Source organism: Motacilla alba, chromosome 2 (genome assembly GCF_015832195.1).
Source record: "Motacilla alba alba isolate MOTALB_02 chromosome 2, Motacilla_alba_V1.0_pri, whole genome shotgun sequence".
Taxonomy (NCBI): domain Eukaryota; kingdom Metazoa; phylum Chordata; class Aves; order Passeriformes; family Motacillidae; genus Motacilla; species Motacilla alba.
This window is the reverse complement of record NC_052017.1, coordinates 33,928,419-33,944,651: the sequence shown is the minus strand read 5'-3', so window position 1 is coordinate 33,944,651 and position 16,233 is coordinate 33,928,419. Positions and strand designations below refer to the sequence as shown.

General features: G+C 41.0%; 1 protein-coding gene across 8 annotated transcripts in view; it reads right to left on the bottom strand.

Annotated features, from left to right (window-relative positions):
* CREB5 (cAMP responsive element binding protein 5) overlaps positions 1-5,588 on the bottom strand; it is a 262,858-nt gene extending 257,270 nt beyond the window's left edge. For 2 of the 8 annotated variants that reach the window (XM_038129982.1, XM_038129988.1), the window contains exon 1: positions 16-68. Coding sequence is in view for 3 of the 8 variants with exons in the window: in XM_038129981.1 (XP_037985909.1) it covers positions 1,641-1,655 (15 nt within the window). In the remaining 5 variants the exon portion in view is untranslated. Of the gene's footprint in view, positions 1-15; positions 75-1,640; positions 1,804-2,013; positions 2,107-2,301; positions 2,586-5,473 lie in introns of those variants that run through there. The other 6 variants (XM_038129981.1, XM_038129980.1, XM_038129987.1 and 3 more) reach the window with 6 other exon arrangements.
* Positions 5,589-16,233: the final 10,645 nt, after the last annotated feature.

Here is a 16,233-nt window from a genome sequence, read left to right as displayed (position 1 = left end):
TTTTTAGGAACTTACCGCCCGGCGCGGCGGGGACGGGACCGGCAGCGCGGCCGGAGGAACCACGTTGGACTGAGGGACGGTTACAATACGTTCTATTTAGAGAAGCATTACATCACCCTCCGTGACGTCACGTGGGATTCCTGAACTTCTAAATCATTGCGGTCCGTGCCGGGCGGGGGGGCCGGGAGCGCGGGGCGGGGGCGCGGCCTCGGGCGGTGCCGCCCCCGCGGGGTGCGGGGCGGAGCGCGGGTGAGTCAGCCTGGCAGCGCCGGCCCGCCCCCCGCGCCCCGGGCAGCCGCGGGTCCGGCACCGATGCCCGGCCGGGAAGGGGCGCAGGGGAAGCCGGGTCTCCTGTCCGTGCCGAGCTCCGGCAGGCGCGGAGCCTCTGCTGAGTGACAGCCGCAGGGGAGGCCCGCGCTTAGCTGGGACTCGGGTCCTGCAGCCCCGAACTCTTTCGGGATTTTTTTTTTTTTGTTTGCCTGAGTTTCTTTATCTAGAAAATGTTTAAGGAGTAACGCGGTGGCCGAGAAGGGAGGGAAAGTTCCGTCTCGAGCTGCAGCCCTGCGAGGGTGCGAGGGTGCGCCGCTGTCCACCTGCCCAGGTGTGCCCGGGGTCCGCCTGGCAGGGTTTGATGCCGCGGCGGAACCCCAGCGGCGCCGCAGCAGCGCAGTCACAAAGAATCTTAACCCATATAATAGAGTGTCTCGTTGCTTTTTGAACATTTAAACATTCTGCATCTAGCTGGCAGCGTCTCTGAGTCGTCGTCTGGGACGCTTGCCGGTGACAAAGTTAATGTTCCACTCTGTAACTATTTCAGTGCCTCCTTTTCCGATTTTTTTTTTTACTCTCAGCCTAATGCTCCTCAGCAGTGCCTCTAGTACCTGGATCTAGAGGTTCCTTTGGCACCTTACTCCACACCGCAGTTATCCAGGAGGGATTTGTATCAAAGATACACGATTGAACTGGATTTAGCAGCTGATTCATGCCAGGAGGTATGACTTAATTCTGATGCAGTGTTTTAGCACCTAAGCCTGGAATGTCTCATAAGGAAAGCTCAGTGTTTTGAGGGTCTCAGAATCAGCAAAGGCTTGCTCAGTTTGTTTTTTTTTTTTTTCTCCGATATTCCATTAAGAGAGGAGAGAGTAATACAACACGTACTGCCAAAATCGGGAACTTCTTTACAAATGGCAATAATACAGCACTTTACTCCTAATAATACCATTCTTTTGTAAGTTTATATTAGGCTGTCTAATTATCATCTTCAGCTTTTAACAATTCACTGGCACTTTATGCAGGATTTAGGCAGATAGAAGCGAATCCTATCAGTGACTGATGATAGGTTTTGAACTCATTTAACTCCTTAGGATAAAGCTCAATGATGCTGTCACTGTAAGCCTTCGTTTTGTCAGGTATTATCTTTGGAAATTGCACAGCAAGTGCAAAGTGCCTTACCTCTAAACATCCTGGAATTATAAACTACACAGATGACTAAATTAATAATTGCAGTTATTTCTGTCTCACGGGAAGGGTTTTAGCGTACACAAACATAGCAGTTTTTAATGCCATGACAAAAAGATTTAAGCGCAGGAAACAGCTCTGCATCTCTCATTGAGGTTTCATCGTGCAATTTATGTACTCACACTTCTCACAGACATGCAGCTGGCACTGTGGCTGATCGATGGGTTTTCCTGGGATTGCAGTGAGGTTTTTCTCCAGTTTTCTCAATGAGACCAAACTGTAAATGGCAGTGGAGAATTCAGGTTGCCATTCAAGGACAACAGGGCCCAAATCCACTGGCTACCTCTGTAGTAAGATTCAGTGGTGGCAAAAAAAAAAAAAAGATACTAAAAGCAAGATGAACAGGACCACCCCTTTATTCAGATCAATAGATTTACCTGCCACATACATATTTGGACAGATCTCTACCACTTAAAGAGACAGGCAGCTTGTGACAGCATTTTGTGTGTGTCTGCCCCACAGAGGGTGGTGACAAATGCTTTGACAGGTGGTTACCTTGGTTTTCGCTGACAGGAGAGCCAGAGAGGTTTTGGGTTCCTGATATGAGTCTCAGGGCCTGAGGAAAGACTCTTGAAATGAGTTGGAGTCCTGGGGGGGAAAATGAGTAGAGAATAATGTCAACGGTTCCTCTGAGGTTGAAATCTGCTGCAATATGTGTCACATATTATTGCTTTTCCCCATGCCCAACATCTGTTTCACTTGCCACCCTCAGATTCTATTGCTCTCCTCCCTCTTCCATCTCTTTACTTCTCTATTTCCTTTTTTCTTTTGCCTGTTACCAACCTTCTCTCTGTTCTATGGCGACTCTTCTGATCTCTGAATGGGGATGTGAAAAGGAGCACTGAGATGCAGCTTTGTTTTGCTCTATGCTCACTTTAATCCCTGGTGGTTGAGCGGTTCACAGAGAAGAAAATGTGTCGATGCCTTCAGCCTGAGAACACTGAGCAGAGAAGGGACATTGAGAAAATGTAAATGCCAAGTTCTTTCTTGATTTAAACTGTGGTATTTTGATAGTAAAAGAGACGCTCCTCTGCCTGCAAAGTTGCTGCTTTCAAGTTGAGCTGATGTCTGCTTGTGTGCTGTCACTGTGAAGAACAACTCTTTAATATGAACTCCTCTAAAGGTGGTTTGAATTAGCATATTCCACTCGGCAAATGAGGAATGTACGCAGAGTCAGTTACCGCAGCTCAGCTGACAAGCCGTAACTTGAGAACATGCTCTATATGGGGGACAAATTTGAACAAATCTTAGAAGCTAATCAAAGGCACCTCCTGGAACAGCAAAATGATCATTCTGCGGAACTTCAGGTTCCTGTTCCAAAAGCACTATATGTTTAAAAAAAAAATTAACAAACCGAAGCAAAGCACCACCAAACAAAAAACTCCAGCTTGTGAAATATGGGTTAATATTAGGCAAGGAAACTTCCTTTTTATGGAATATTGTTCAGGAGTGATTGAATTGTGGAAGCAGCTTTCCAAAATACTCCTGCCTAGGGCAGGAAAACTCCATCGTGAATGGTTCAAAACTTGGCAATGTTTTTAAGAGATTGAAGAAACTTGTAATGAAAAGTACTGAGCAATCAACTCCATGAGGCACTACCTGTTTTTTCAAAAACTAATTTAAAGGTACAAAGTCATACGCTGCTTTTTTATTTTTGTACTCAGGCTTTTATAAAAGCTTTTTTCTTATGGCAAAATCCCAACTTAGATGCTTTTCTGTATTGTGTGTTCTAACAAATGTTTACCGTATACGTCTTTGTCAGTTTTGGTCTGTAAGTATAAAACCTGAAAATAACACACTCTTTGCAACAGTAGTTTAATGGGTATTAAAACTACTCAGACATTTGAAGTGATATGAGTTAGAATGACATTTTGTTTGACGGATAGTAAATGACAGTAGTGCTGTTTCAGCAAACACCTAAAATCTTTGTCATATCATTAAAATCATTGGGAAGTAAAGATATTAAAATAATTATAGGAGTTTTGTATGTCAAATATCAGTCTCAGCAAGTCACTATTGCTGTCACATAAAATGAATATTTACTGCTGGTAGAGTTGAATATTTTACATACCCATTCTTCCTATAACATCATTAACTACATGTTTAACTAAGCTTCTGCCAGTGTTGAGCGCTACTCTCAGCTCTGGCACTTGCAATTATCTTGTTACAAGTACTTTGCAGCAATATCTTTTAGTCTAATCGAACAGTAATTTATTCACCTCCTTATGTGCTACTAAAACTTCAGATCTCCCCATTTATCATGTGAAACTATCCACAAAAAAAGTAATTCAGCACTAGTTACACAGAAGTGAAGCCTAAGAAATAAAATGGTGAGGGGAAAAATTGATTTCTAGATCTTAACATATACTTTAATCCATGGTGATAGTAAAATGCATCTTAAAAGGAGGTACAAATTATGCTATTTAATATATAATAATCCTAGTGATATCCTGAACAAATGTAATTCTGGTGTTTTTATGAAATGCTCAATTGCTTAATTATTACATCTTTGTTAGACCTCACCTCTCCTTATTTTAGTAACCGACTGAATGGGATATCAGTGAAGGGAACCAAGTATTCTCTATGGTTTCAGGAGCTTACTAGGAAGTACCAGATTAGTCTTAAAGCTGAGACAGAAACTGGTGAATAAGTAAAGTTAACAAGAAGTTAAGTAAGAGCAAACTTTTTTTTTGTTTAAAAAACAGTTCAATTAGCTGAAATGTAAATGGTATGCACTGTTCCTGTTCAACTGTATCATTTCTCAAGTGGACTGGAGAGGAAAGGAAGTGTGATACATCGCAGGGATGTGAAACAGTCCTGTGGGATGTCAAGCAAGTCACATCTGCATTTCTGTGCTCTACGTACATCTCCTCACCCATTCATCTGATGGTCTCGCTTTTTCTTACTGACATTTGTGTTTTAGCAGGTGACAAAAATAGAGAGCCAGGCCTCAGTAGGAGTACAGGCAAAGCAGGAAAATGTTTTGCAAGGGGAAGTTTCTACATACATTGGTAATACGGATTTACATGAGACCACATTTTGTCCCATAACAGAACTAATTGCCACAGTACTATGCCCTCTGGAAGTAGCGATGCCTAGCAGTACCTCCTGGTTTTTACAAGATTATGTGAGCACTGAAAATGGATCTAAGCGGGAATTCATGTTCTCTTTGCTAGAGTTTATCTGCAAAGGCAAAGTGACTTGAAGTTGGATGAGCCAAGCAGGAGCTCTCCATGTTTCACCTCATCTATGCTGCAGAAGCCACAGCCCAGGAATTGGCCATTTCTTTTCCACTTCCTGGAAGGCTGCTTGTGAAGCATCAAATCTCTTAACTCCAAACTCCCCTGTCTGAACTGAACTGCTGAGTGTCTCTAGGACAAAACCAATGTATGTCAACTACTGGGAAGCCACAGAGTTAGCTGGTGGAAGGAGGCTTGCTCTAGACCCACAGGCTTTTAACCATTGTTTAGGATGTGTTGGTTGGGTGCATCTAACTGAGCTTTAAGCAACACTTAAAATGATGGCTTTTCACTCTTCTTAAGTTACCCAAAATCAGTTTTATTCCATGTTTCTCCTTTCTCTTGGTAAAGTTAAGGCTAGCTGTAGGTCATGCTTGTGCCACATAAAAAGAATGAGCAGAATAATGGAGAAGCACAGCCCTTCCCACAGAAAATACCCAAATGGAAGATCATTCATGCAGAAAGGTGTGTGCTGGCCTCCTCAACCTGGTGACAATAATAAGGATGCACAGGAGGCCCAGAGCTGTAAGAGAGAGAATTGTTTCCTCTTTTTTCATTATTTTTCCCGCTACATTCATGCGTGATTCCAGTATGTCAAAAAGCACAGTTTGACCAACCTCCTCTCCTGCTGATCTCAGTGTATATTGGTTCTTGACGCCTGTTCAAGGCATACATCTTCTCTGAGCTCTGAAACACAATGCCATATAACTCCTCACCTCTTGTGGACAAGCAGGTACACAATGGTTCTCCAAGCAGGTCAGATCCCAGATACCTGAATGATCTCTTCATTGTAGCCATGTGCCATGTGTTCTGTTCCAGGTGAGCAAAAAGAGAGACTTTGTATTTCCTTCTTCACTCACAACAATTCAAAGAACAGTTTGTTTCCTTTGTACTCAGACACCATTACTTCGTGGTCTTTTGGGATGAGACAAAATTATTCAAAAGTTTTTTTCTTTCACAGAGATCCTGTGTGACTTCTTTTTTATTTATTTTACCATTTTTAATGCTGTGTTTGTTGGAATACTCCTAGTAATAATTTAATTGTTTAGTGCATTCTATGGAAAGCTGACTTGATAAACAATTTTTAGGTACTATAGCTCCTATAGTACCTCCATATAAATGGAGGTTTAGGTAGATTTTTGGCCTCTGACTGGATTTCAGTTGGTTTTAGTTTATTGGATTGTTGTTTTTTTAGTTGGCAGGTTGTTGTTATTTTAGTCTTGGAACAGAATGAGGTTTAAAAAAAGGAGTTGAAAGACATAATATTTTTGTATGTTTCTGAGAGCTTAATTTAGAAACTGTATTTAAACAAGAAGGAAAAAATACAAATTCTTATCTGTCTCATTTGGTCAAATCTCTGATTATTAATGGAATCAAATAACATTACAGCTGTATTTACAGATTAACATAATGGGGTCATGTGACAAAAAGATCTTACAGACATTTTTAAGTGTAGGGGTTTATTTAACAGACTGTCTTCTACTGGTTCTCTTCTAGGAGATGTCATGAATGTCAGAGATACAAAGGTGTTCCTCCTCCTTTAAAAGTGCTATAAAGATGTCTCATTTATACCTTCACATTGCTTACTTCCTGGGTTTTGCTGCTGGAAACAGAATGAGAGAAAACGTTTTGCATGAGAATGTGCAGGTACTCTATGGCAGCAGTGTGGACTGTCAGGGGCTCATTTTCTAGCCTGCAGATGAGGGCTGAAGAGGGGTTGTAATGGAGATTCCCACAGTTTGTGGATTCACAACCATTCTTACTGTTCTCTATATAGTCTGCTTAGATAAGCTTTGCAGGGCAAATCAAATTTTGGCCTTATTTTCTAGCTGAAAAACTGAGAAAGAGATGGTGAGGGTTAATCCCAGCAGTTCCCATGTAATTGCAAAATTCGTAATTGTGATATTGCAGCAAGAGAAGTAAAGTGTTTGCTGCCATGCAGCACTGCCAGCATTTCACACAAACATCAGTCAGGAAAGTCAGTAATTTTTCTAGCATTATTTTGTTTAGACACATGTAAGTAACAGCCCTATCAGGAAGAAATAAAAAGCCATGGCGACCTAAGGATTGAAAAACCTTATTTTCAAGAGAAAAGTTACCAAAAGTCACATTATGTGAAACAAAAATCAGTCTGCACTACTAAATCTCATCTGCCACTAAGAACTTACATAATATACTGCTGACATCATGACTATATAAATTACATGGTACTTCCACATGTGACTTAGAGATTATATTACTTGTGTACAAAAAAAAATTAAACTTGCAATTTTTTAATCTAGGAGGATGAACTACTGTGGTATGTATTATAAAATTAGATACACATTCCAAAACAACGACAGCAGGTTTACTTTTTATTGCTTTTAACCCAACAGGTGCAAAAACATTCATTTATTCAAAATCATATAGATGCACAAAACCTTTTTTAGAAAGGGTACAGCTTTGCTTTCATTCTTGTAACACAGAATATGCCCTGGATTTTATTTTAGCTGAAGTACAGAATCAGGTTTGTTGTGTTTTACTGATGTAACTCCATGGGTAAAATCCTGGCTTCACTGAAGTCAATAGGAAAACTCCCGTGGATTCAGTGGGGCCAACATTTCATCCCATGTCTGCAATCAATTATTAAAATGTAACAGGGTCCAATGTATGACTACATTGGAAAAAAAATTACAGCAAAATACTTCAAGTAATTTGCAAATATTTTGGAGTATTGAGACTTAGGGATTAATGCCTCTCCTAGTTACTCCAAGAGAAATAACTTGTATTTGTATGTAGGCGAGTTCCAGATTGGATTTTTGAAGCATGTTTGATACCTGGTATGAAATAATACATTGATTTTAATTTAATCTCTTCCTGAATGATGCACTTTTTAATTATGCAAATTTTTTGCATGTTTTTTTCCTTGTTTAAAAGGGAGAAGCATTCAAATATTTTCACTTTTGAAATGGAGACAGTCATTAATCTTAGATGATAATGCAAAAAAAATAAACAGATAAATATTTGCTGGTAATTTATTTTATTTTACAATGCATTAAGTTTGCCTCCATCCTCAGCACAGTAGTGTGAAAAAGAAGAAATGACATATGAAAGCAGCAGTAAATTGAGAAGTAGGACAAAAGACACGGCACACATTTTGAACCTGATTTCCCCTTCTCCTCCCCCTCCCCTCACAGATCAAGCAGCACACTGTATGTGATAGTTACATTTGCAATGTAATATTCAAGGCAAACAAATTTTAAAAGTCTTCTAAAATACAAGGTACGTGAAATTTTCAAGGAGGGGCTTTTCTTGCATATTACACAAAGGCATAAATAAGACCCTTATTCAGACATAGCTTAACTTTAGCTAATAGCAGTGCTAGCCACCAAATTAACATGTTATGTAAATAAACAAGAAATTGAAATTCAGATTTACCTGATGCTGAACGAGACAGTAAATTAACTCCTTCTGCTGTAAGTTATATATCTCAGTTGTAAGCATAAGAACGAAAGTGAATCCCCAGAATATTTGTCAGCATAAAAGTCTCACAAGGCCCTGTCAATAAATTACAAGGAAGCATGGATGGGTGGGGGGTTTATATGAGCAAGTAATAGAGAAGCATAGAAATAAACATCATCCTTCTAGCTCAAAAAAATCCCACTTAACTTCAATTTTACCTTAATAACCACCATGCAAACCAGGCAGAGAGTACCCGTTTTCACCACTTGTATAGCTGGAGTGGACATATCCGAGCTTGAAGAGAAATCAGAATGGGAAATAAAACAGCTTTTCATAGTCTCTGCTGCTAGAAAAGATGAATGCACTTCTATATCCAGGATGGATTACCTAGGTCCTTTAAGAAAACAGCACCACTAAAAATCATTCAGCTATAGCAAGGCTTACTAGAAATGCCTTTAGGAAGTAAAGCTGCATCGTGGAAGAAGGGGGAACTTGTTTTTTCTGAAGCTGTACCTCTAAAGGGTTTCAAGTATTGTTTCAGTAGCGAAGATAAATAGCGAATGTCAGGAAAGAAAAACGACGCAACCCTTGCCAGAAGATCCGATGACGCTCAGCACAAGGTAGCATGAAATAAACAGTGCTGTAAAGATCACAGGGCTAGAATGGAAATCAAATGGCCAGACAGCAATAGAGCTGGTTCTCTTTAACAAAAATACCTAGGAAAAAAAAAATAAATGTAACAGCTTATTTGTGTGCAGGAGAGTAGAAAAAAAGAAGGCAATCACAACTGATTGAGACATCAGTGTGTTTGGGGAAAGCCCTAAGAGATGGCAAAAAGCCTGCTGGAAGTGCAAGGGGAAAAAAAGACTTATGCTGAAATCCTAGATGTGGCGATTCTCATACAAGTTTTACTCTGAATTGCTGACTTGGTGTTTGCGTCCCAGCTTATCGCCTCTGGGGAGGACATACAGGGAACTGCAGGTATAACGATCAGAGACAGTGAAATGTTGTGAGCTGCTAAAAGACATGCACAGAAAAATGCTAAGGTTGTCCATGCCTCAGGAATGAAATAACAAAGAGAAAGTTTGTCTAGAACTCTGCTGCTGTTGAGTGTTTCTAGAAAAGAAAGTGTAACTTTGAAACAGGGAGCTAAGCACTTTCTAAGGAGTTTAATTTCTTTTTGGAAGCATTCGTCTTGCAAGTGGAGCAGAAAATAACCAGGCAAAGTATGAGATATAGAATGTGGGGAAGTCTTCAGGGAATCAGAGAAGAAATAAACTGATAAGAGCCAGCAGGGATATAATTAGGTGCTTGGCCGTACCAAAGGCAACCTTCTTCAAAGGCAGCAAATTCTAGCATCTAATAATATTCTTGTTTACCATATAGAGGAACACATTATTATTCTCACACTGTAACTGGGAACTTTTTTCAGTGTCTATAAGCACTGACTTATACTCTGACAGAGCAAGTTACAGAGAAAGGGGACAAAATACACTAAGTTGTTCAATTTCAAGTGATAAGTTTTAAAGACTTGTAATCTGAAGGAAAACATTGAATTTTTTGTTCTACAATAGCTCTTAAAAACTTCTGTCTCATATTTCAGATTTTTTTTAAAATGTGGTAGTTTTTAAAGGTATCTATAGAATGTACCTGCACAGACACAGCCTGTATGGGGTAATGCAAACTCTGAGCCAAGCCTACAATCAGATATATTAACACAACTGATTACACTGATGGAGTGAAGCCACTATTTTTATCTTACTTGAGATAAGGCACACAGGATATAAATTGCTGTTCAAAAGGCAAGGCATAAATTAAAAAAAAAAATTGCAAGGAAAAGAGAATGAAACATTCATTTTATTTTAAAGGTACAGCAGGAGTAAAGATTAAAGATGATGGCAAATTTTATTAGTCACGTTTTCTGTCCCTACAGTGGTCCAGAAGGACACAATGGGAGGGAAACACAACACCACTGTCAGGGATGGGAGCTGCAGAGCCAGCTGAGGCTGCCCAGCTGTACATGGAACTGCCTGTGGCCTAGGGAGCCACAGCCAAACCAGCTTCCATCAAACAATAATAAAACCTTTTAATCCCCTTATCCTACAGAGCACTAAAGACATATTTTTCCAAAGACACCTAAAACCAGCACCATTCCTGCCCTTGTGGCTGGTACTCCAACACCTCCAGGTCCCTCATCCTGCAGGGAGACACCAACGAAGACTGGCAGCTGTACAGAATTAACATGTGAGAGTTGAAAGATTTTTGAGCAAAAATTGCTTTCATTTACCTTTGGTGCCTTTCCATGTGGTGAGCATTAGCCAATGTGTGTGTCTAGAGACCAAGAGCCAGATCTGGTTTCTGCACTGAATTTTGGTCACAGGGGCTGTGTTTAACCATGACAGATCCTGCAATTTCAAGACATATTTCTCTTCCTGTTGTTCCAGACTTGTGAGGCTCTGGGTCAGAAGCAGAGCTCAAGTTTTTCTACCTCTGCTTTATCTGGGATTGAAGATAAAAACACTCAAAGGTTTGCATGGGCATCCCAGCACAAAGCCAACAGGAACCCCTGTGATACACGTATTGCTGGGACCCCTTACTGCTGCCAAATTTAATGTTTAAAGCAAAGTTCTGGCTTCCCTGAAAAGAGCAGTAAAAAATCTGGTGATTTGGACAGGGGTAAGACTTCACCCCTGAGTCTGACTATAGGAATACTCACTGACTCACCTCAGCTGCTGACTCCAAGCACAAAAACCTGCAGCAACACTCTCTGATGGAGAGACAAAAGGCAGATTTCTCAGCTGTGAAACATTAGCTTTATTGCAGACTTCTGAGCAAAACATTAATCCCTGCTTTTGTATTCTTTCCTAACTTAAACTCTAAAAAGACAAGAAGCAAAACTTTAAAACTAGAAATTTTGTATCTTAGTCTAGATATAAATGTTAAACAAAAGCACCCTAAAAATTGTAACTGATTGTTATGTGGCATTGGCTTTTAATCTAAATTAGCTGCCTTTTTCATTGTTGGTCTACTTGCAACACCTCATTGCTGGTATTTTCAGAAATTTCACTAACCAAACAAGATAAAAAACCTCCTGTTTTTAAACTAAAATGTTGATATGACTTGTACCAACATCTCAACTACTGAAGACATAGTAGGTCCATTGATTTCAGCCCAGTTACAACTACTACCCCTGATAAACGTACTCAAATCACGAAATAGTCTACATTAGATAACTTCCTAAATATCCTTCACTTAAGACAGAGAGCAGCAGTAAAAAGCTTAAGAATATAAAATGCCTATTTTTCCTTTTATAAATAAAATCTCATGTGCTTTCAGTAAACACTCCATGCCCACGCAGACACAAGGTATTCTAGAAGGTGACCCCTCCCCAGCTTCTCCAACAAAGCTCTGCAAGGTACATGATTTATCACCAGGTTATTTGGGAATGTCTTTAGTAGGTGTATCTTACCATTTTCAAGATACAGGTTAAGACTCAGGCTCTGTTTCATCTCCAGTGGTAACAAGTTCTGTAGCTCCAGGCCTTCTGTCAAGAATGCTTGTGCTGTTCCCCACCAGTTACATCACCCCGTTCATCCCAATTACACACACTGCAGCTGATGTAGAGCTTTAATAATTTGTTTTATTTGTGCACTGATTAAAAATTTCTAGATCAAACATTTAATGAAAAGCTCTCCAACCTGACAGGTTTGCTGCTGAATGCAGTCATTTACAACTCAAACCTTATAATAACCAGAGCAAGTGTTGGAAAAGCTGTTCATGCCAAATGTTCAGCAACTGACATATATAATCTTATATCTTTTCATTCAGACCTTTTTTAAAAAAAAAAAAAAAATCTGAGAACCTAATTATATTGGTTGTAACTGTTCTGAAATGAATGGTGGCAGGAACTAATACTTGTTTATTTTCTTTCCTGACAAGTGCTCTGAGTAAAAACAGTTTCTAGACATGATGGAATGACTTTTCCTATGACTCAGACACATTCAATGAAATAAGGTTTGAAGAAACTGAAGCTGGTTTTCTGTCTAACAATAGTAATTGAAAATACCCAGAACTTGTAAGCATTTATGCCATGTAGAAATGTCAGACAAAAAGCTACATAGGGAGGACAAAAAGTCTCCAGCAAACAAGCTCTTGCCCTATGCTTTTTCATTTGAGTGAGATATTGCACTTATTCACTCAGGCTTATTTCAATTTAATGAATTTCTCTTTTCAGTTTGATTTTCTATTTAATTTTTAATTTACAGGTGACACTTGAAGTGAACAGTCACATTTCAACTGGCAACATATTTAATGTTTTTCACAACTCCAGGGCAAACTAGAGTTTTAAAATATACTACTTGGTATTATAAGAAAGGCACATAAAACTTCATGTTTATGTCCATGTTAGAAAGCTCTAACTAGCACGCTTTTTGCAAGCTGCCTAGCTCCCGGCATTTCAGTTTTTTCAGCTTTTCTAAGAGTAAGCTACCTGGTTTGGTTATGTTTTGAAAATAAGTTGTCCTAAATTTTTGTTATTGCTCTGCAGCAAGTAGTTTAAAAGAAACTAAATATCAATTAAATGTTATATGAAAACTTAGTGAAGTGTCTGCTGAAATGAGAGGAATACCTGGTAATTTAACTACGACAATCACAAAGGCATGAAAACCCACTCAGAACACACTTGGGGTTTTTAACTGATTCATTTAATACCTCATCCCCGACAATATTTTCTGATCCCAGGAAGGCACTCCGGGTTCCACCTGTATTCCTGCAATTGCGATTCCTGCCCCTCGGCCTTTCACCTCGCGTCTCACGCTCGGGACGCGCGGGGTGCATCAGCCGCCATGCGCTCCCCGTTGGTTTTCCATGCCCACGCTGCCCACGGCCCATCTGCTCTGGCTCTGATGTCCCACGGCCAATATTTTCATACAAACGCCACCCCTGGGCAGCCTTTCCGCAGAGTCGAACTCCGAGAAAGAGCTGGATGCCGCCGTTTGGGGACGGCTCGGATCGCTCCTCGGCGAATAAAGGATCGCACCGCTGCTCACTGCTCGGCACGGGTGGGCTCTGCGCCGGGCTCGGTTTCCCCGAGGCCGGGAGGAGAGCGGAGCTGCGCCGGGCTCTGTCCGGGCCATTCCCCGTCGCAGAGCTCCCTCTGCTGACGCAGCCGCTCCGCGCTCCCGGCCCCGCTCCCGGCCCCGCTCCCGGCCCCGCTCCCGGCCCCGCTCCGCCTCGGCTCCCCCGGCAGCCCAGGGACAGCTGCCCGAGCAGCCTCCGTGGGGAGGCAGGCAGGAGGAGCTGAAGGAAAGCAGGTTCTTCCCGTCGTGCCAGCCACGCAATTGTGCTTTACTGAATTTGTGACTGGTGGCCAATAGAACTCTGGGAGCGTCCGCATCACTGGAGCTCGCGCTGTTTACAAAAGTGCACTTAAAACAGCTTTTCCCAGATTGTTAAAATATAGTCTGATCCATAGGATGGGACTTGGAATAAAAGGGCATATGGGAACCACCCTTGATAAACTGGGCCCTGAGGTAGACTGCAAAAATCCCATAAACAGAGCCCACAGCCTCCTTTCTTCACACCTCTGAAATTCATTGCACCCAAAGAGCTTGCTGCTTGCTTCTTCATCTCAACCACCACAAAGATCTGCTGATGGATTTCCAAACTGCAGTGAAATGAGAGGTGGATCTGAGGGAGGAAGGTGTTTCAAAGGGACTTGGAATTAGCCCTTCTGCTGAAATGGTGAGAAATGGTGAATTCAGGCTTTCAAGGATGAACAGGGACATGGTACCTGTTCCCTCACTCTGCATTCAGACAATAAAACACTGGCCTCTCAGGCACAGTCCAGCCTGCTCTGAGTGCTGTGGTGCCTCAGCACCTGTCAAAGTAGCCACATTTCTCTCACCCATCCCAAACATACTTCACCTGTACAGAATACATATTTCTAATTGCAAACCAGAACATGTCTACATTTTATTTTTTTCAGCATTAATACTCAGTACAGCAATAGTTAAAATACTGTTTGCACTGAAGTGTCTGAAATATATTAAGGCCAGATGTCATAAATAGTGTGTAAAGCATTGACAAAGCATGTCGTACCTGCCATGCTTCAGGCATACTCTGTGGTAATTCATCCTCTGGAATAGCACTACTCCCTCCGACGACTACAGAGAACTCTGGACAAATAGCACAGGTGAGCTTTGTGCAGGTTTCAGACATACAGGATAGTGGAGATGGATTTCACCTGCAGTTTATGTAATACTTGCCATTAATTAATCTGTTACTAACAGTCTGATCTCTCTCTATCAGTAGACACCTATACTTGGCCACTTTCCTTAGAAAGTGACATCTCTTAGCATACATCTCCTCTGTGCAGTGAGTGGAAAACACAAGGCAGGCAAATCCAGGTAGCATTAATGAAGCTGTTATGTCTGCATGGAGGAGTACAGGACTTGTGCAAGGATCCTAGCTCTGTTCTTGAAAGCAAATGTCAGCCTCTGGCTAGCATTCATTGGCCCAGACAGAATGTAATGCTGAGAGGACTCTGCTGTCTCTGATATTGGTCATCATTAGACAAAGCACCTGTAGCCAGTCTTAAGCAGACACAGAGATTTCGACCAAAATAACAAGTTTATAAAGCTGACTAGCTTAGATCATTGCTCAGCTCAGCCTGCATGTAAGTGTCACCACTGAGAGACCCAGATGGAGGCATTGCAAAGACATTTTCAATAGCATTGTTGAAAGAAAAAAACAAAAGGTCAAAATTAAGCTTAAGTTCCCCTAACTTTTTTTATCAGTGTTCAATTAAAATGCAGTTATTTTCTGTTTATTTATGGATGACATTTTTGTTATGAGAGAGTTTTATTGCATGTTGTCCAGCTTCCAGAGAACAAGGGATTGTGTTTGTAGCTCTTACCTGTAATTAGTGTCACCCAGTTAAACAAAGCACCTCTGTTTTATAACTGCCAACGCTGTCATGATTTTTTTCAGAACAAATTTTTACCGATGGACTACTTGAACCACAGTTTCTTTAAAAAGTAACATAAAAATGTGTTACTACTCCAGGCCTGCTATTCTAACCAGCCGTGTCAGGTGGCAGGCTCTGTCCACAGTGCCAGAGCTCAGAAAAATGCTTCGTCCATTATATTTCCACTTAATTATTCTTGTACTTTTCAATAACTTTGTGTCATTAAATCATGGCATATAGTCAATTTGGATTAGCTTTATCCTACCAGGTTATGACAGACTTTCAGTCTAGTCATTAATCTGTCATCATAAGTTTTGGAATCATATAGACATGAGAGCTAGCCATATTTAAATTGGGAAGGTATTCTTTTTTATGAGTCTATGTTTAATTAGAATTCCAATAAAAGTGACACATCCATTTGAGGCAGACTTAGTATTCTGAGCTTAACTTTTCTTCTAAACACCTTTTCCTTAAAGAGAAAGGTCAGCAAAGAAAAGCAATATTTTGTCCAGACATAACAATCTTCTTGGCTTTTCCCAAGGAAATATGGCCCCCAGGAGAAAGGCCCAACTGATAATGCTGTTCAGAGGGGACATGGGAGGTTGTTGAACTGCTTGGCTTGAATTGCTCCCTTTTGGTTATTTACTTACCTGCTGTTGCATGAGCAGTGTAAAAGGTGATCAAATCTTCACAAGGACAAGTGTGACTGAGCTGTGTGGGGTGTTACCAGTGCTGGTTTGGCTTTGTAAGGAACATATAGAGCTCCTGGTAGATTTTTCCATGACCCACATATTCTCTTCACTTTTCATGCCTCTTCTCTCTGTTTCACAAGGAGCTGGGCAAGCCCCAGGCTGCTGCATCACCCACTGCCCAGGATGCTCCTGACAGCTGAAGAAAGAAGATGATGAGCATGAGTTTGGGTGCCAGAGGGAACAGTCAGAAGAGATGAGCCACAATCACAGAAATGGCACACAGGTTGTCTCTGCACCTACCTGCTTCCACAAGCCTCTAGGACTCTCACAGGGTGTATCTTCTTCCTTCAAATGAAGATGTAGCTTGGTTTCCAAC